This window comes from Peromyscus maniculatus, chromosome 20 (genome assembly GCF_049852395.1).
Source record: "Peromyscus maniculatus bairdii isolate BWxNUB_F1_BW_parent chromosome 20, HU_Pman_BW_mat_3.1, whole genome shotgun sequence".
NCBI lineage: Eukaryota > Metazoa > Chordata > Mammalia > Rodentia > Cricetidae > Peromyscus > Peromyscus maniculatus.
Genome location: NC_134871.1, coordinates 54,651,292 through 54,671,025, shown reverse-complemented (window position 1 = coordinate 54,671,025; position 19,734 = coordinate 54,651,292). Strand labels below are relative to the sequence as shown.

Below are 19,734 nucleotides of genomic sequence, written 5' to 3'. Positions count from 1 at the left end.
TCCCTTGAAACATCTGGAGTCTATGCTACAAAACAACAGATTTACCCAAAGACACAAAAACACAGCACCTGCTGCTCTTGCAGAGGACCTGAGTTCAGTTCCTAGCACCAACATCAGATGGCTCACACCCCCTGCATAACTCCACTTCCAGGAGACCCACAGGCACCTGCACACATGCACATACCTAGAAACAGACAGAAAAAAGTCTCTTTCTCTAGATGGCTCAGCAGTTAAGAGCACTAGCTGCTCTTCCAGAATTCAACTCCCAGTGCTCACATAGAGGCTCACAACTGTCTATAATGGGATCTTATGCCCTCTTCTAGTGTACACACATACATGCAGACAAAACACCCAAATACATAAATAAATCTTCAAAAAAAAAAAAAACCAATTGGATGACAAGGCAGAACCAGAATCAAGAACTCTGCACCATCACACAACTGCATTCTCCTTCCGAGCACCTACCCACCAGTTCATCCTTCCTGATCCCCAAACTGCCTGAAACAGGGACACTGTTCCACAGTAACAGCAACCAAACCTCAGAAGCATCTCATCTTCACCCCACAACAATCCAGTGGTCCCTGAGTACTTCCTACTCAATCTTACAGCTCCTCAACATCTACCCTATCCTTCCCACAATGTCCTAATCTGGGCATATTTTTCCCGGGACTTCTGCAACAGCTGCGAAAACCTAAACACCCCTCCAGCTTCACCCCTCGACCTCTGCTTCTCTGTTCTCTGTCATCCCCAACAACGGCAATCAGAAGACTTTCCTCACCTCACAAACAGATTTTATCAAACCACTTCTTTTAATGAAACCATCAGTGGTTTCCCATAACTCCTCTCAGGACAGACCAAGTCAAGAAAGCTACGGGCCTTAATCTTCTCAACAAGTTACATAAAGGAAACCAATGTTCGAATTGGCCAAGACATATCTGTGTTGTTTCTCTGCAACTCCACAAAATCAGTATATGACCCTTTCACAGACACTGGCTTTTCTAGCTAGTCCTGGAATCTCTAGTAATTTTACAGGTGTACGCCCATGTATACCATATGCATGCCTGATACCCACAGAGGCCGGAGGGGACATCAAATCCCCTCGAGCTGGAGTTACAGATGGTCCTGAGCCACCATATGGGTTCTAGGAACCAAACCCTGGTCCTCTGGAAAAGCAGCAACTGCTCTGAACCACTGAACCATCTTCCCAGGCCCTCTCCAGTTATCTGTCTTTCCTGGCTCTGGGAGGCAGCATCTTTACTGTGTGGATCTCTACAGTATGTTTCCACAGCAACCCCCTAGTATGTTTGATGAAAGGAATTATGTCACATTTGTTTTTGTGACCTCAGCCCCCTGCAAAGACTGTTTCGTGGTGCTCAATATACGGTTAACAATTAAGGTATAGTCCCTGGATGGTACAGACAGGCCCAAGCATCAGATCAACCAACATTATGAAATGTCACACTGATCAGCATCCTACCCACAAACCCAAGCAGCAGTGCCCTGGGGCCTTCAACACCCTTTTAGATGAACACTCTTCTACTACGGCTGCAGATGGAAAGGTGCTCAGACCAGCATCTTTTGTTGTTGCTGCTGCAGTTGGGTTGGTTGGTTTGTCTGTTTCGATATAGGGAGGGTGTCACGAGGTTGACCAGTCTGGCCTTGAACTCAGAGATCCACCTGCCTCTGCCTCCTGGATGCTGGAATTGAAGACCTGTGCCACTATACCTGATGCAGTTATCTATCTTTATTTGTTTGTTGGTTGGTTGGTTGGTTGGTTGGTTTGGTTTGGTTTGGTTTGGTTTGGTTTGGTTTTTCAGCACAGGGTTTGTTTATTGATTCATTTATTTTGGTTTCTTAACACAGGGTTTCTCTGTGTAGCCTTGGCTATCCTGGAACTCTGTAGACCAGGTTGACCTCAAACTCGCAGAGATCAACCCACCTCTGCCTCCCGAGTGCTGGGATTAAAGTATCTGTTTTTTTTAAAACAGAAAAGTTCCAGCAAGTACCAAACCTACCCAAGCCTATGTGCTCTTTCCACTCTGCTCCCTGCTCTTTGTCCACACACTGTGACTGCATGTTATCTCCCTACAAGAGAGAACAAGGAAACTATTGTTTACAGATTAGAGATGGGCTGACGGTGGGCTCTGGCTGGACTTTGGCCTCCAGCTTCCCCAGACATGCCGTTCCTGTTCTTCCTTACTCAAGTCCAGCTGGGAGCTATTTTGCCAACATGTCGCAGAAATCTGTATTTTTGTATGTGATTCCTATTTTTATAGACTCATTTTAAAATAAAACACGTTTTTATAAGAGAAGAGAGAGAGAGAACGAACAAGGGTTCTGAGTCCTCGCATTCCAATAACTAAGCACATACTTGGTACAGGGGAGACCATGACTGTGAAGAGAAAATGCTAATGCGTGTTTAGTGCCAGGTGTCAGGCATGTCCTAAGGATGTAACATGCATAATCTCACTAAGTCCTCACTACCATTCCGTCAAATAGAAGGGAAACTGCAGCACCAACAATACTACAAAATCCCAACAGGCACTGACAGCCTCGCATACTTCGGTTTCCACGTCTTACTTCATCACAGCATCGAAAACGACGATCATCCCTATTTCCCATTTTTGAAGGCCAGAAACAGAAAGGTCAGAGGCCATGTGGAGCAGATGTCAAGAAGCCAGTCCGGATCTGCAGGCTCCTGGGCTTCTCCCTTTAACCCAGTGGCAGAAGCAAGCCTGAACACGCCTCTCCCCGGCCACCGCCCTCAGGGCGCCGCCTGAGGAGCCAAACCAACAGCTTCCTCACTGCCAGCTTGGGGACCAGCCCTGCCACCGCCTGCCCCCCTCAGAGCCCGGGCAGAGCCTCGTCCGGAGCAGGCCTAGGCGCGCGCCACAGAGCCACAACCCGCGCGTGGGCCGAGCCTGGCTCGCCCGCCCGCAGCCCGGAGCCCATGCAACGGCTCCTCTTCCTCCCCAGCCAGCAGCCCCTGCGCAGTTACCGGTTCCGCTGCTCCTTGAAGAGCGCGGTGAGGGCACGCAGGGCCTCCAGGTCCTGGATGGGCGCGGGCACCATGACGCCCGACAGCCGGGCGGGTGGCATCCTGGGCGCCGCCATCTTGCCACTCGCTCTGAGCCAAGCCTTGACGAGGCGGCGAGAAGAGCGGGAGAAGAGGGGGGAAAAGACAGACAGACGACGGGCGCGGGGACGGGGACGCGGTCCGCACAGCTCTGGCTTCCGCAGCCCGCGTCACCCAGATCCCGTGCAGCTGCAAGGCAGAGAGCGCGAGACTAGCCGGCTTGCCTCGGGCGGAGAGGACAACGCGGCGCAGCAGGGGGAGGGGGGCGAGGGCGGAAGTCCCGCCTGAGGGGAGGGGGCCCAGCGGAAGTCCTGCTTCTGCATGGGGAAGAGGGCCGGGGGGGGGGGGCGGGGGTCTTGGGGTCCTCAGTGGGGCTTTGGGGGCAAAGACGCCCCCCAGAGGACAGAATCCTGGGCCGAGGGGGGCGCGGGGATGGGGTGGTGGGCTGTAGAGGGTCCTAGAGAATGAGTGTCTTGTCGGGGACAGATGTTCACCCAGAGGCAGGGCCTCCCTGGGTGGAGCCCGCCTGCAGAGGTTCCCTCTAGGGAAGGGGAACGGGCATAAGCGGTGCCCCCAAGATAATGGATGCTGTCCCCTGAGGGGTCATGAGAAGGAGGCCCCTTCAGAAGGGAGGAGAAGGGATACTGGGCAGAGGTGCCACCATGGGCGGGGACCTGGAAAGGATGCTTCCCCTCAGGGGATATGTTTCGAGGCCACCTCATCCCATTGCAAGAGAATGGGGGAATAGAGACCCCCTCCAGGGAAGGGATGCTAGAGTAAAGTGCCCCATGGAGGGGGGCCTGAAGTGGAGATTTCCCCCATGGGGAAAGGATGCTGGCTACCTAGAGCCTGTGGAAGACGACTTTGGACAGAGGTTCCCCCCTCAAGGGAAGAGGACCCTGAACAGCAGTGTCCCCTTGGGAAAGAACCAGGAAGAAGGCTCCTCCCACAGGAGAGGATGCTGGGAAGAAGTATCTCCAGGAGTGCTGTATTCGTTTCTTATGGCAGCCACAAAAATGCCTGGAAAAAAGCAACTTTAAAAAGGATAGGTTTGTTTTGGCTCACGGGTTGAGGGTCCAGGCCAACCTGGTGGGGACTCGTGGCAGAGTGCTGGAGGCAGCTGCCCGCGCTGCATCCACAGCCAGAAAGCAGACACAGATGGATGGATGCTGGTGCACGACTTGGCTTCCTTTTTTTTATACAGACCATGGAATTGTACCACCCACATTTGGGGGGCAGGTTTTCACACAGTTAACCTAATCTATATAATCCTTCACAAACATGCTCAGAGGCTTGTCTTTTTGGTGATTCTAGAGCTTGTCAAATTGACCATTAATCCTAGCAACAGGGAACCTGGAGAGGAGGCTCCCTCCAGGGGAGAGGATGCTTGCCAGAAATATCCCCATACGAGGGATGACATTAAGAGTACTTTCTAGAGCCGGTGGTGGCGAATGCCTTTAATCCCAGGGAGAGGCAGGCAGATGTCTGTGAGTTCAAGGCCGGCCTGGTCTACAAAGCGAGTTCCAGGACAGCTCTGTTACACAGAGAAACCCTGTCTCAAAATACACACACATATGCACACAAAATCAAACCATATCCCCTTAAGAGGCAACCAGGGGCAGAAGGCAGAGATGCAAAGGAGGCCTCCTTAGGAAAAGATACTGCTGGTGCTGTGTGTGTGTGTGTATGTGTGTGTGTGTGTGTGTGTGTCTAGGGGACAGGGGACAGGGATGGGGGGGGGTCCAAGGCAAAAGATCCCCCTGAGAACGTAGAAGACCTGGATCCTCACATTTAAGTGTTTTAATCTGTGCTCCTCCCTCAGGTGAAGCAACCTGTCACCAATTGCCAAGTCTCGGTCTCGGACCCTGAAGGCTGGCTACATTGTGCTTTCTTATCATCTACTGATACTTGTCACATGTCAAGTACTTAGAATAGCTCATCAAGGTTGTAAAACACAGAGGGCCAGCAAAATAGCTCACACTGCCAAGCTGACGCCCCTGGGACCATATGGTAGAAGAGGACCAACTCGAACACATTGTCCTTTGACCTCTATTCCTATACCCACACACACACACACACACACACACACACACACACACACACACACGAGTGAAAAAAACCCACCACACAATTCGAAGTTGTCTTAGTCACTGTTCTTTTGCTATAAAGACATACCATGGCCAAGGAAACACTTATAAAAGAAAACATTTAATCAGGGTATAGCTCACAGTTTCAGAGGGTTAGTCCATGACCGTCATTACAGACAGCATGGAAGCAGGCAGGCATGGCGCTGGAGAAGTCGCTGAGAGCTATATCCTGATCCACAAGCAGACAGAAGCGGGGCGGGAGAGGGAGGGAGGGAGGGAGGGAGAACTGGGTCTGGCATGGGCTTTTGAAACCTCAAAGCCCTTCCCCAAGTGACACACCTCCTAAGCCTACAGGGGCCATTCTTATTCAAACCACTGCAGAAGTTTAAAAAAAAAAAAAAAAAAAAAAAAAAAAAAAAAAAAAGCTCAATGAATGTATTTCACCAGAATTAGCTGATGTTGATGACCCATATATTTTCTTTCCACCACCCTTTACTGATTTGCTATACTATCCAAGAATTGTTGTCAAACCCTGTACTGGGAACTAGACACACAAAGATTGGCAAAAGATGATCTACGCCTGAAGGAACTCACAGACTAGAGGAGAGAAACAGAAGGAAATGTACTGGAGCAAATTGCTGTGATTGACAGCTCTCCTAAGTACTAGTGCTCACTTCACATATGTGATAAGTTTTGAATCCCCGGTTATTGGATATCTGCCGCTGCTGCCGATATAATAAACCAATCAAACCGAATTGATAAATCCATGTTTAATGAACAGAGCAAAGCAACTCCTGGGTGACCTGAAGGAGGGCAGGAGAGGAATCGTGTGGCAAGTATGGCTACCAGGTTTTAAGTGGGCCTGTAGGCATGGTCTTGAGCAGCCCCTGGGGGAGGAGCTGACCCTTGGTGAGCTTTCTGAGGGGAGGGTCTGCTGCTTGGCAGCTTTTAGAGGGGGCGGGATCTGGAATGGGAGGAGTGAGACCTGAGCATGTAATAGGGCCTCAAGCTGGAGATCTCAACAACATGTAACTATAAACAACACTAAGGGTCAAGTATCATCAGTCTCTTCCATTTCACTAACTCTACATTCCTCAACTGTCCCTATGTGACTGACTAGGTGCCAGATGGCCTGGCAGGCAGGCTCAGGACAATTTATAGAGTGTTATTTCTAGGTTAACCAAGGCAAACTTGCCGATTTTTCTCTTGAGGACTGGTAGATAATAAAATATACTTCTCACATATGAAGGTCTTCACCCTTAGTTTCCTCTCTTCTATTGTGAAAGAAAAACTTCAGGGATGCTTCAAGAAAATGTCCATCCCATCTCCCTCCCCACCCTGTCTTAGTTAGGGTTAGTATTACTGTGCTAAAACACCACAACCAAAAGCAAATTGGGAAGGAAAATGTTTAGTTGGCTTATGTTTCCACATCACTGTTCATCACTGAAGGAAGTCAGGACAGGAACTCAAGTAGGGCAGGAACCCAGAGGCAGGTGCTGATGCAGAGGCCATGGAGGAGTGCTGCTTACTGGCTTATTCCCTATGGCTTGCTCAGCCTGCTTTCTTTTTGTTTGTTTGTTTGTTTGTTTTTTGAGACAGGGTTTCTCCTTGCAGTTTTGGTGCCTGTCCTGGATCTCGCTCTGTAGACCAGGCTGGCCTCGAACTCACACAGATCTGCCTGGCTCTGCCTCCCAAGTGCTGGGATTAAAGGCATGCACCCGGCTCAGCCTGCTTTCTTATAGAACCTTGAACCACCAGCCCCCAGGATGGTCCCACCCACAATGGTCTGCCTCCTCTTTACCCCCCCCCCCCATCAGCCACTAGTTAAGAAAATGTCCCCACAGACTTGCCTACAGCCCAATCTTATAGAGAGGCATTTTCTCAGTTGAGGTTCCCTCCTCTCTGATGACTCTAGCTTGTGTAAAGTTGACAGAAAACTATCCAGCATACCCCCTCTATTCACATTTTCTGAAAAAATTGCTATGGGCTCCTTATTTATCTCTTGGTTACATTCTAAATTAAAAAAAAAACCTCACTATTTCACTCTGTTCAAAACTGCTGATGGATTTGCATTACACTCAGTTGTTTTTTTTAATTGCAATTCCCTAAATGGTTAGCTAGCTTCCTCCCCACAATCCACCATTATCCCATCTTCTCAGTTCTTCCTCATCTGTTTTGCTTCAGCCAACTGGCCTCAGGAAAGTTGCCCTCTACCACAGAACTTTGTACACTTTGTACCTTTTGCATAGGATCCCTCCCCATAGAAACCTATATGACATGCTTCCTTCAACTGTCTGCTCAAATACCTTCTTCTTTTCCTTCCCTCCCCACCACCCACACTTTCCTTTTTTTATGCTTATTTTTTACTTACATGTATGTGTGTGAGCCTCCATGAGTATATGTGCAAGAGCCTGAAGAGATCAGAAGAGGTCATCAGACGCCCTGGAACCAGAGTTCCAGGGGTTCATGAGTCACCATGTGGATGCTGGGAACAGAACCCAGTCCTCTGGAAGAGCAGCACACATTCTTAACCACTGAGCCATCTCTCCAGTCCCAAAAATAGACCGTCACTTCCTGCGCATCTGCGTTACTGGCATTTGAACCTAGGTAGGGCCTTGTACTTGCTAGGTGAGTGCTCTACCACTAAGCTACATGCCCAACACTGCCTCTGATTTATTTGAAGAACACCTATTCCCATGTTGTCTAAGCTAGTCTTAAACTACTGCACTCGAGCAATCCATCTCTGCCTCCTTGGTAGCTAGGTTTTTTTAGGTACTGCCAAGACACCTAACTCAAGTGATTTAATGAGCTTCCCGGTCAATTTGCTTAAAACTGTAATACTTCACCCATCCCCAGGCCCCAGGAATCTTCTCTGTTCACCTATTCTAGTTTGCTTTCTGTTGCTGTGATAAACACCATGACCAAACGCACCCTGAGGAGGAAAGTGTTAGAGTTCATCGTCAGGAAGCCTAAGGCAAGAGCCGAAGCAAAAACCACAGAGGAGCACTGCTTACTGGATTGCTTGCTTCTCATGCCTTGCTCACCTTGCTGTCTCATACAACTTAGGCTCACCTGCTCAGAGCTGGGCATCACCCACAGTGGGCTGGACCCTCCCTCATCAACCATTAATCAAGAAAATGCGCCACAGACTTCCTGATAGGGCAATCCAACGGAGGCAATTCCTCAGTTAAGGTTCCCTCTTCCTAGGTGACTCCAGCTCATGTCAATTTGACAAAAATCAAACAAACGAAAACATCTAGTCAGCCTAACACTTAACGCATTCCACATTGCAGAATTTACATACCAGTTGTTTATTATTACTTATCTATATGATTACTACCAGAAAGCAAGCTGCAAGAGTAGAGATACCTGATTCTAACGTTGTGTCTCCAGCCCAGTACTTAGAAAAAGGCCCAATGCATGGTGACGGATCAATAAATATTAATGAATGAGGAATAGTTTATAATACATGTTTTCAGAAAGGATAAAGGAAACGTTACACACTCTGAAGGAATACAGCCATTAAAAGAGTTCAGGAAGAGGGGAAGAGAGGAAGGAAAAGAAAAATATCTTTAAAAGGCAAAATGACATACAAAAAAATAGAACTATGGGTAAGAAAAACAAAAGAAAGTCAAATTTGTCAAACGGCATGTGGTATTGACTACCCAGAATCGATGGTCTCAGCCTTGACTGGACGGATGTGAACAAGTTAATATTTCACTTGGTTCAATGGCATCTTTTGCTGTTACGTAACTGTTTGCCTTAGATAAACCACATGAGCAAGCCACCATGTTGAGGTGTTCTAGAAGAATTTAACCTCAGGTGTAACTTGTGACATATATTTATACCGTGAGGCCACTACACAAAAAAAAGAACAGGAGCTTGAGTAATCAAGAAAGAAAAAAAAAGAAAGGGATGGGGAGAAGGAAAGGAGGAAGGAAGAGAAGGAGGGAGGAAGGGAGGAAGGGAGGAAGACAGGGGAGGAAGAAAGGGGAGGAAAGGAGGAAAGGAGGAAGGGAAGGGAGGAAGGAAGACAGGGAGGGAGGGAGGAAAGTCAGAGACAAAAGTGGATGAAGTTTAAGGCCCACAATCTTGGGCCAAATGCACATGTTTTAGGGAGGGAGGGAGAGAGAAAGCCAGCACTGAAAAGAAGGGAAGACTATCTGACACCTGACAGTCCACTATGGAAAGAAGTCAAGGAAGAATCCTGGAGTCAGGAGCTGAGGCAGAGACCACATGGGGGGTGCTGCTTACTGGCTTGCTTTCCCTGGCTTGTTCAGTCTGCTTTCTTATACGACCTAGGCCCAGAGGCCTAGGAATGATACCGCCCACAGGGGCCTGGGCCCTCCTACATCAATCGACAGTCAGGAAAATGCCCCACAGACAAACCCACAGGCCAATCTGACGGAAGCAATTCTTCAACTGAGGTTCTCTCTTCCCGGGTGTGCCAGGTTGACAAAGCAAATTGTGACATCTTTAGTTCCTCCTCTGTCCTCTCACTAGAAGTCTTCATGGTGTATCAGCTTCTACATGAGACCTGTGTGTCATTGGGAAATGCCCTAGCCACCAGATACCTGTCTTCCAGCTCTTTCTGTCCTAATCAGCTTTGTTAACTCGATACAGCCTAGAGTCATCGGAGAGAAAAGCCTTGATTGAGAAATTGCCTAGATCATTGGGCCTATGCACACACCTAAGGAGCATCGTCTTGATTGTTGGTTTGGGCTAGAGGGCTCGGCCTATGGTGGGCAGGTGATGGGGCTGTGTAGGAAAGCCAAGCTCAGCTAGGCAAGCAAGCCACCAAGCAATGCTCAGTGCTCTTTCAAAGGCTGGCTCCAAAGCAATTCTCTACTCCACCAAGTATGTGTAATACACTCTTTTTTTGGGGGGAGGGCGGGTTTTGAGACAGGGTTTATCTGTGTAATTTTTGGTGCCTGTCCTGGAACTCACTCTGTAGCCCAGGCTGGCCTCAAACTCACGGAGATCTGCCTGGTTCTGCCTCCCGAGTGCTGGGATTTTTAAAGGCATGCACCACCACCACCTGGCTGTAATAGACTCTTAATTTAGCTCCTCTCCATTTTTAATAGTTCTGTTTCTTCTTGCTGAATAGTTTCTTTGGGTCCATCAACCAACTAATTTACTCTAGGAACATACACATAAATAAAAACTGAATAAACATATCTTTAAAAAAAAAAAAGGAATAGAGGGGGTGGAGAGATGGCTCAGCAGGTAAGAGCACAGGCTGTTCTTCCAAGGGATTCTGATTCCACTCCAGCACCCACAAGGCAATTTACAACCATCTGTAACCCCAACCCCAGAAGAACTGACGCCCTCTTCTGGCCTCTAGTGGCACTGCACACACATGGTGCACAGACATACATGCAGGCAAAACACATATAAACTAATACAATTAAATTAAAGTCTTTAAAAAGAAAGAGAAATTCTGGAACAGAGAGATGGGGGAAATATCACAATACGAACGTGCCAGGTGTGATTAACAGAATGGAAGAAAGACCCTATAAAGAGAAATAAGAGCCAGGTCTAGAAGCAATACTTAGCTCTAAACCGCAGCTTCAGTGAGGGCCGAGCAGAACGGGTGAAGCCAAATGAAATACATTTATAGACACATCAGAGTGAAACTGCAGAGGATGACAGAGACAACCTGATAAGCCACAGGAAACACAGAGTTTCTTTTTTAAGGGAGTGACAATTCAAGTAGGCTGCATTTAAGGCAGAAATACTAGGAACCAAAACATTGCCCTGAGATCTCCCATGTGCTGTAAAGTATAAATAACCACCAACAGGCCCACGCAAAAGGAAATAGAGAGGAGGGAAGACAATCCCAGGAGGGGGAGGAGGTAGCAGTAGAGGGGGGACCTATGGGGGTGCAAACCTTAGCATCACAGAAAAGGGCCAAGTGACGGATGATCAGACAAATCGCGGTATGTCCATACAGTAGGATAGTACTCAAGTACTCAGCAGTAAAAAGAAACAAGATAGTGAGGTAGCAAAGTCAGCAAATTTTAAAGTCCATTTTGCTGCACAAAATGCCTCAAAGAGGAGGGACTGTGTACTGTGCAGATTCACTGTCTAGATTCACTGTTGGATTTGGTAAAAATTCCAACACAATTCAGTCCTTTGTATGAAGTCCTGGTGAAAGTATAGAGTAAGGATGAAACTGGAGAGAGAGTGTAAGATGTGAAGGTCAAAGCCAGGAGTGGAGGTACCATCTGTAATCCAGCACTTGGGAGGCTGGTTTGGGAGGGCACTGTGGGTTCAAAGCCAGCCCGCACTACATAGCAAAACTATGTCCCAAAACAACAGGAAGGGGAGTGTTTTAGGATCTAGGAACTATTCTGCCATGATTGTGACAGTTGTTAGCAAATGTGCATTTTGTCTTGAAAATTTACCAAACTGTGCACTTTAAAAAGAAGGATCTGATTTTGTATAAATAATAGATAGTGGGGGGAAAAAAACCAACAACAAAAGTGTAGCTGACCCTGATGTGTAACGAATAGATCTGCATTCTTGCTGTGAACAGCTTCCAGACATTGACTAACGGCACCCCAAGCCTGGGATCCCCAGGTAAACAGAGATATGAGAAGCAGATTGACACTCATCTGGCCTTTCTGTCTAGACTCACTTCCCAGTTCATAGAAAGAAAGCTGTTACCAAGGACAGCAAGCCAAACTGGGTTAGTCAAAGAGCCAGGGTCACAGATGGCAAACCCCCAGGGCAGGAAACTCCAAAGGGAAGAGCTAAGCTGCTGGGAGATTCCAGAGGCCAGCAAGAAGCTGTGTGAGTTTTAGGCTGAATATTGAACTGTGCACATGCTGATTACCCTCTAGGCCAGACAATAATATCTGGAAGAAGCAGCAACTCGGAGCATCCCTGGAGCTCACACAGAACCAGATATCAGACGACTTCTTCTTCTTCTTCTTCTTCTTCTTCTTCTTCTTCTTCTTCTTCTTCTTCTTCTTCTTCTTCTTCTTCTTCTTCTTCTTCTTCCCCTTCCCCTTCTTCCCCTTCCCCTTCCCCTTCTTCCCCTTCCCCTTCCCCTTCTTCCCCTTCCCCTTCCCCTTCTTCCCCTTCCCCTTCTTCCCCTTCTTCCCCTTCCCCTTCCCCTTCTTCCCCTTCCCCTTCTTCCCCTTCTCCTTCTTGTTTGTTTTGTTTTTTGTTTTTCGAGACAGGGTTTCTCTGTGTAGTTTTGCGACTTTCCTGGAACTCTCTCTGTAGCCCAGGCTGGCCTCGAACTCACAAAGATCCGCCTGGCTCTGCCTCCCGAGTGCTGGGATTAAAGGCGTGTGCCACCATGGCCTGGCCAGATGTCAGACTTCTACTACAGTGAGAATACATACACTGGGGATGGACCTCAAAAACATTGTGGTAAGGAACAAAATCACACCAAAGACTATTTCTATGAAATCTCTAGAAAAGGAAAAACTATAAGGGTAAAAAAAAAAAAATAGATTTGTATTTGCCTAGAGTTGGGAGCAGAAACAGAAACTAAACAAAAAGATGAAGTCTATAAAAATAAACAACAACAAAAACAAAAAGATCACAAATGTGTTTGTGTTTTTTATTTCTTTACACAATCTCATGTAGCCCAGGGTGGTCCTGAACTACTAAACTTCCTGCCTTCTCCTTCTAAGTGAGCCATCATGTCCAGTTTAAAAGTCATCAAACTTGTCAAGTGTGGTGACACACACTTTTAATCCCAGTGTTTGAGAGGTAGAGGCAAGCAGATCTCTGTGCGTTTTAGGCCAGGCAAGGCTGCATAGTAAGAGCCTGTCTCAAAATAAACAGAAAGAGAGAGAGAGAGAGAGAGAGAGAGAGAGAGAGAGAGAGAGAGAGAGAGAGAGAGAGAGAGAACGAGAGTCATCAAACTTTTAGAGAAAACAGAATCTCCTGGCTTGTTACTGGCCCTTGTAAAGACAGACAGAGCCCTGGACCATGCCCTCAAGTGGCTGTGTGTCCATCAGATCCATTATCATGCAACAGTGTTCATCATAGGATGAAAGAACTTCCCCTGGGATGGAGTGCCAGGAAGCTCTCAGAGCAAAAAACACATAGCACAAGTCAATGGCCCAAACTCGCATCATCCACCATCTTGTTGCTCGCCTGTCCCTAAGTTCTTGTGACCTATGACCACACAGGTAGGAATCCCTTATGACCAGAAGACAAAGGGCAGAGAGGGGTCACAGGATCATTTGGAACATTATTCTACGATAGCTGTTGTAGGAAATGAATTAATTCAAACAGGGCTGTTTCAAATTATGTGTCTTGGATCTGGAAAGATGGGTTAGCAGTTAAGAGCACTGGCTGTTCTTCCAGACAACTGGAATTCAATTCCCAGCACCCACATGGTGGCTCCCAATCATCTGTAACTCTAGTCCCAGAGACCTGACACCCTCTTCTGACCCCGGGGGATATCAGGCATACATGGTGTACAGATATCCATGCAGACAAAATACCCATACACATAACACATCATATAAATACCAAAATGGTATCTTACTCTTGTGGCATTTAGAAGATTGAAATGAGTCTCACTGAGCTAAAATCCAAGTGTTTACAGGCTGCTTCCTTCTGGGGTCTCTATGGAAGAGTGTATTTCTTTTGCTTTTTCCAGCTTAGAGCCCACTCACATTCCTTGGCTCCTGGCCCCTTCTATCTCCAGAGCCAGAAAGGCAGGGCTGAAGATTTGCCTTCTCATATTGCCATCCTTCTGTTTTTCTGTTTCCATGGTTACTCCTCCTTTTCTGACTTGAACACTCTCCTGCCTCCCACTGTTACTTAGGAAGACCCTGGGACAAATTCCATGCCCACTGGGGTGATTCAAGGCCAGCTCCCATCTCAGGACCAGCTGGTGAGACCCTTGATCCTCCACCTCCCCCATGAAATCTGACGTTCACAGATGCCCGGGTCTAGGACGAGGAACCCTTGAGTGACGTCATTCCGCCCAGCACACTGGGTAGGTGAGTGCAAGTCAGGAGTAGAATGTGCTGTGTTGAAGCCTCACTTTGGAGCAGCTCTGAACAACCATGCAGTGAGTGGCACTCTTCGGAGAGGAGTAGCAATTGAGTGCTCCTGCCCACATCTGTGGAAAGAGAGGCAGCCCAAGAGATGGACTCAGGAGCAGTGGTAAATGGCCCAGGTAGAAGGCAGAAATGGGACACACTGGGGGCCTGAGATCTGATGGGGCAGGAAGATGTGAATGAAGATAAAGGAATGGGTACCAAGAAAAAGATTGGGCCACCAGGAGCTACTGAGCAGTTAAGAACAATTGCTGCTCTTGCCAAGGACTGGGGTTCGGTTCCCAGCACCCCCACAGTGGCGGCTCACAAATGCCTTTGACTCCACTTCCAGGGAAACAGTGCCACCTTCTGGACTCCATGGGCACCTGCATTCACATGCACAGACACAAACATGCATACTTAAACATAAAACAAATCATTCGAAAAGAGAAAAATCTCACATAGTACCATCAGAGGGTGTTCAACACAGGAAGACAACAGACAACTTTAGCCACTGGCCTTTGTCATCAGCCATGCTGGAACTGGAAGTAATCTCACAAATTCAGTGGCCATGTGGCAGGGACTGAGTCCTGCCTGGGCCCCACGGCACAGCTGACCCCAAACTACAGCTGTCCTTCGACCCCTGAGGAGGATTCAGTGCTCTCTCTCAGTTCATCTCTGTTTCCTCACTCTCCACAGTGATCTAGATAGAACTGCTCGTCATAAACACTCGGCACCCATCTGCCAGCCCCTAGGGAACCTACCCCAAGGCAGGATGTTCAGTGACCTCTGAGTAGAACTTAACTAGCCGATTTTCTTTGCGCACAGGACAGGACCATCTTCTTGCAAGGAGCCCAGGCACCCACCCATCCAAGGCTACCATGCCAGGCTTGGCTGCCTCTCTTCACACCCACCCCTCACCTCAGTAACTCTGTCCCTTGAACTCATCACCCAACCCTGAGACCCTTGCTCATCATTTGCTAACAATGGCTACTAGACCATGGGCAAACGCATAGCCCTTGAATAGGGGGAAATGTCTCCTATGGGACAGGTGGGAGACAGGTACACTCTTCCTACTGAGGTCTCTGCTGACCACATCACCGGAGCCACTCTGCTCTGAATTCTCAGTCGCTGGACTTTGCACCCCTTCGATGGCACTCACACCACCTGCAGCTAAGTAAGTGGCCATTCACTTATTTATCATCAGTCTCTCTAAAGTGTGCGCTTCAAGATGGTAGACACTTTTCCCATTCGATGACCATGCACGAGGTCTGAGATCGGACAGGGGGAGGAAGATGCCGAGGGAAGCTAAACAAAACAAAAATAGGTACCCAGACAAAGATGTGGGGCTGGATAGAGGCTGAGCAGCTAAGACCTGGCACTCTTGCCGAGCAAGGTTAGTCTCTGCTGTCAGCTTGACTACGTTTAGAACCACCATGTACGCTGGCTGGTTTTGTGTCAACTGGACACAATCCGTAGTCATCGGAGAGGAGCCTCCATTGAGAAAATGCCTCCAGAAGGTCTGTGAGCAGACAAGCCTGTGGGCCATTTTCTTAATTAGTGATTAGTAGGGGAGGGCCTGGTCCATTATGGGAGGTGCTACAATGGTGGTCCTGGGTTCTAGAAGAAAGCCGACTGAGCAAGCCGGAAGAAGCATGCCAGCCAGTAAGCAGCACTCCTGCCTCTGGGGATCCTGCTGCCCTGCTTGAGTTCCTGCCCTGACTTCCTGCAATGATGAACAGTGATGTGGAAGCCTAAGCCAAATAAACCTATTGCTCCCCAAGTTGCTTTTGGTCCCAGTGTTTCACCACAGCAATAGTAACCCTAATTACTAAGACACCATGGAAACAACACCACTGGGTATTTCTGTGAGAATTTTTCCCCCCCTCGAGACAGGGTTTCTCTGTTTTAACAGTCTTGGCTGTCCTGAAACTCAGTTTGTAGACAATGCTGGCCTGGAATTCACAGAGATCCCCCTGCCTCTGCCTTCCAAGGGCTGGGATTAAAGGCGTTTGCCACCACTGCCTGGCTTCCAGAAAGGTTCAGCTGAGAAAGGGAGACCTACCCTGAATGTGGCCAGCAACGCCCTATTGTCTGGGACCCTAGACTGAATTAAAAAGGTCAGATGAGCACCAGCATTCATTTCTCTCAGGTTTCTGACTTTGGATGTGAGAAGCAGCTCCACCCTCCTGCTGTCCCTGCCTTGCCCACCATGGTGCACTGTATCCCCTCAAACTGTGAGCCAAAAACCAAACCCTTCCTCCCTTAACCTACCTTTTCCCAGGGATTCTGTCATATCAATGAGAAAGTAACTAATACCCCCTGACAGTCATGACATCCAACATGGTGCCTGTGCTTGTCTCTGAAGGTCAAGAGTACGCTTAAAACGCAGTGGTCACCAGGCAGTGGTGGCACACACCTTTAATCCCAGCACTCAGGAGGCAGAGGCAGGCAGATCTCTGAGTTCAAGGCTAGCCTGGTCTACAGAGCAAGTTCCAGGACAGTCAAGGCTACCCAGAGAAACCCTGTCTTGAAAAGCCAAAAATCAAACCAACCAACCAAAACCCCACAGTGATCTGTGGGTCTCGGGCAGGTGTCTTCATCACCCGCCGCCCCCCCTCCCCCCGCCATCTCACAGAACCTCAACCTCAGAAATTTCATCTGCAAAATAAGAATGGAGGAGGGGTGGTCCAGGATGGTGGGATACCTCTTGGTGTGTGTACATAGAATGTGTACTCCTAGGCAGAAACACAGTCGGGGAGATCTGTACCTGCACATGCAGGATTCCTTCTTTGTAAGCTAGAAGCCAGAGCACTTGAGAGGAGAGGTTGCGGGCTTGGAAAAGGTTCTGGGAGAGGGGGCCACTGACGGGGTGGAGCGAGCAGCTGCCTCTGGGTGTCATGTGTGGAGGCTTTCTCCCCATGGATGCGTGGAGGCTGGCAGAGGGTGGAGGAGACAGGTGCTGTGAAATCCCGGGCTCAGCCCGATGAGCAAAGCAGGAAGCCCAAGGGCCAAGTGGTTGGAGGTGCTGGCAAGAGCAGGCTCACACGATGCTGTGGTGGCGAGGCCGGGAGGTGGGGAGACCGGGTGCAGGGAGGCAGTGCCATGGGAAAATGTGAGGAGCCGGGATCAGGATGAGGTCAAGGGACTGGCCAGCTGGAGGCGTGAGAGGCCTGGCAGGCTCGGAAGCTGTGGTCAGGGAGTGGGATCGCGGAGAGAGGTTGGAAATGTCTGGTGATGACAGGGCTGGCCAGTGGGCAGCCGCAGTGCAGTGGAGGTGAAGGTCGGGCAGGGGGGTGGTGTGGGAAGGGTGCACAGCCCCCTCCGCAGGCCTTAGGGTGTCTGGGTGACTCACAGATGGCTTTTCTGCCCGCACCTCTTACCCTCCCTCTGTCCTTTGATGTCCTGCTGTCTTTCTGACATGTGAACCATGCTTCTCACCGCAGGGCCTTTCTCAAACACAACTTATTTTCTTTACTGGACCCGTCCCTTCCTAGCCTCCCCTATCATCACCTTCCCAATCTCCAATTTTTATGTCACTCATTTCCTTCCCTTCTCTGCTGGCCTTGTTCCCACCATCCTGTCAATCATGAATCCTGGTGAATTATTTTGTCCGTAGCATCGTTTTCCTTCTTCTTCCCGCCCACGCCCGGTGCTTACACACAGTGGGTAAACGCTCACCACCGAGCCGGCTCCAGCCTATGTCTGAGCTGTTCCTAAGCATTCAAAAGGAACGTCTGCCTCCAGGAACTGACCTCACATGCCTACCCAGAGAAGGGAGAGAAACAATTGACAGACAGCAGGTCACAAAAACAGGCTGGCAGAAGCCCCGAGAGCAAGAGCGAACAGAAACGCATTTTCGCAGTCGCCAGCCTGGCTCTGCTACTCTTTGGGGGTTGGGGAGGTAGGTGGTGTGGGAACTTGGGCAAGTCACATCTCTCAGCATCAATTAAGCAAAGGAAACAGTCCCTAGCGGCGAATTAGGAATACTGGTTGAAGTTAGCCGTTGCTCTACAGAGTGAGTTCCAGGACAGCCAGGACTGTTGCATAGAAAAACCCCTGTCTCAGAAACAAAACAAACAAAATAGCCATTGCTGTGCCTGGTCCATAGCAGATGCTGCTGTCTTCCTTATCTGCCAGGGGTATGCCATGCTGCTCTAGCATGTCCTTGAAGCCGAGGTCAGTACCAAGGACCCCCTCCACATGACATTTTCTAATAGATGTATATTTGATGAAGCTTGTTATAAGTTAATAGGTAAGAAATTACCAAAAATTAAAAAAAAAAAATCAGAAAACTAAGTATGACGGCACATGCCTGTAATCCCAGCACCAACGATACAGAGGCAAGAAGATCGCCACAGTTTGAGGCCAATGTATCTACACAGTGAGTTCCACACTAACCGAAACTACATAGCAAGACCCTGTCTCAACAAAACAAAACAAAAAAATAGAACAAGTTGCAAAAATTTACTAGAATAAAATTATGTAAATATGGTCTCTCTCAAATTGTCTTACCATACCATACCCACCTTGTTACTATGCTGTGAGATGACACAAGGTCTACATGATGAGAAAGAGTGACAGGTGACTTAGGCATGGAAATCCGGTGCTGGGCCACAGGTGAAGGGGTCCTTAAACATAGGTGTTGTGATAAGGAGGGAGCTAGCTGATAGGACCACAGAGCAGCACCCTGAGCAACTAAGGAGAGGGTAGCACACATAGCATGGATACACTGCATACCAGGATGATTTACTTGTCAGGCTGCACAGAGCTGAGTGATAACACCTCATCATGCTGCATGAAATGCCGTGCAATTTAAAACTCAGTAATTGTTTATTTCTGGAATTCTCCATTTAATATTTTCAGGCTGTAGTTGACTTTGGGACTGACACCTCAGAAGGCAAAACGGAGCACCCCCGATGGCACTGCTCTGGTCAGATACATCCCCGAGGAGCCTTCCCCACAGTGGAACAGGTCGTGGGGGAGGCTCTGAGCTGGGGCCAGAGAGTTGTTCCCGGGACTCAGTTTCTCCCATATAAAATGAGTTGCTGACATTTGCTTTGCTTGCTACAAGGGCTGTTGGAAGAATGCATATGCTTCTTAAAATGCTCCATGGGCTCTTTCGGATCTTGGCTCCAAGATGACCAAAAAAAGAAGAAACAACGGTCGGGCCAAAAAGGGCCGCGGCCACGTGCAGCCGATCCGCTGCACAAACTGCGCCCAGTGTGCGCCCAAAGACAAGGCCATTAAGAAGTTCGTCATTCAGAACATCATCGAGGCAGTCGCTGTCAAGGACATATCCGAAGCTAGTGTCTTCGATGCCTATGTGCTTCTCAAGCTTTATGTCAAACTGCATTACTGCGTGAGCTATGCTATTTATTCGTAGCAAGGTAGTCAGGAATCGATCCCATGAAGCCGGCAAGGACCGGACACCCCCACCACGATTTAGACCTGCTGGTGCTGCACCACGACCTCCACCAAAGCCCATGTAAAGAGAAGGCTTCATAAAGACAGAAGAAAAAACACCTTGGAAAAATAAAATGGGACTTACACTTTT

The 19,734-nt window shown here is 48.6% G+C and overlaps 1 protein-coding gene and 1 pseudogene across 1 annotated transcript in view; one reads left to right on the top strand and one right to left on the bottom strand.

Annotated features, from left to right (window-relative positions):
* Positions 1–3,329, bottom strand: part of Atxn10 (ataxin 10) — a 142,499-nt gene extending 139,170 nt beyond the window's left edge. The window contains exon 1 of the mRNA XM_042265503.2: positions 2,999–3,329. Coding sequence (XP_042121437.1) covers positions 2,999–3,114 — 116 coding nt within the window. The 5' untranslated portion in view covers positions 3,115–3,329. The remainder of the gene's footprint in view (positions 1–2,998) is intronic.
* Positions 3,330–19,317: 15,988 nt separating this feature from the next.
* Positions 19,318–19,734, top strand: LOC102906001 (small ribosomal subunit protein eS26 pseudogene; annotated as a pseudogene).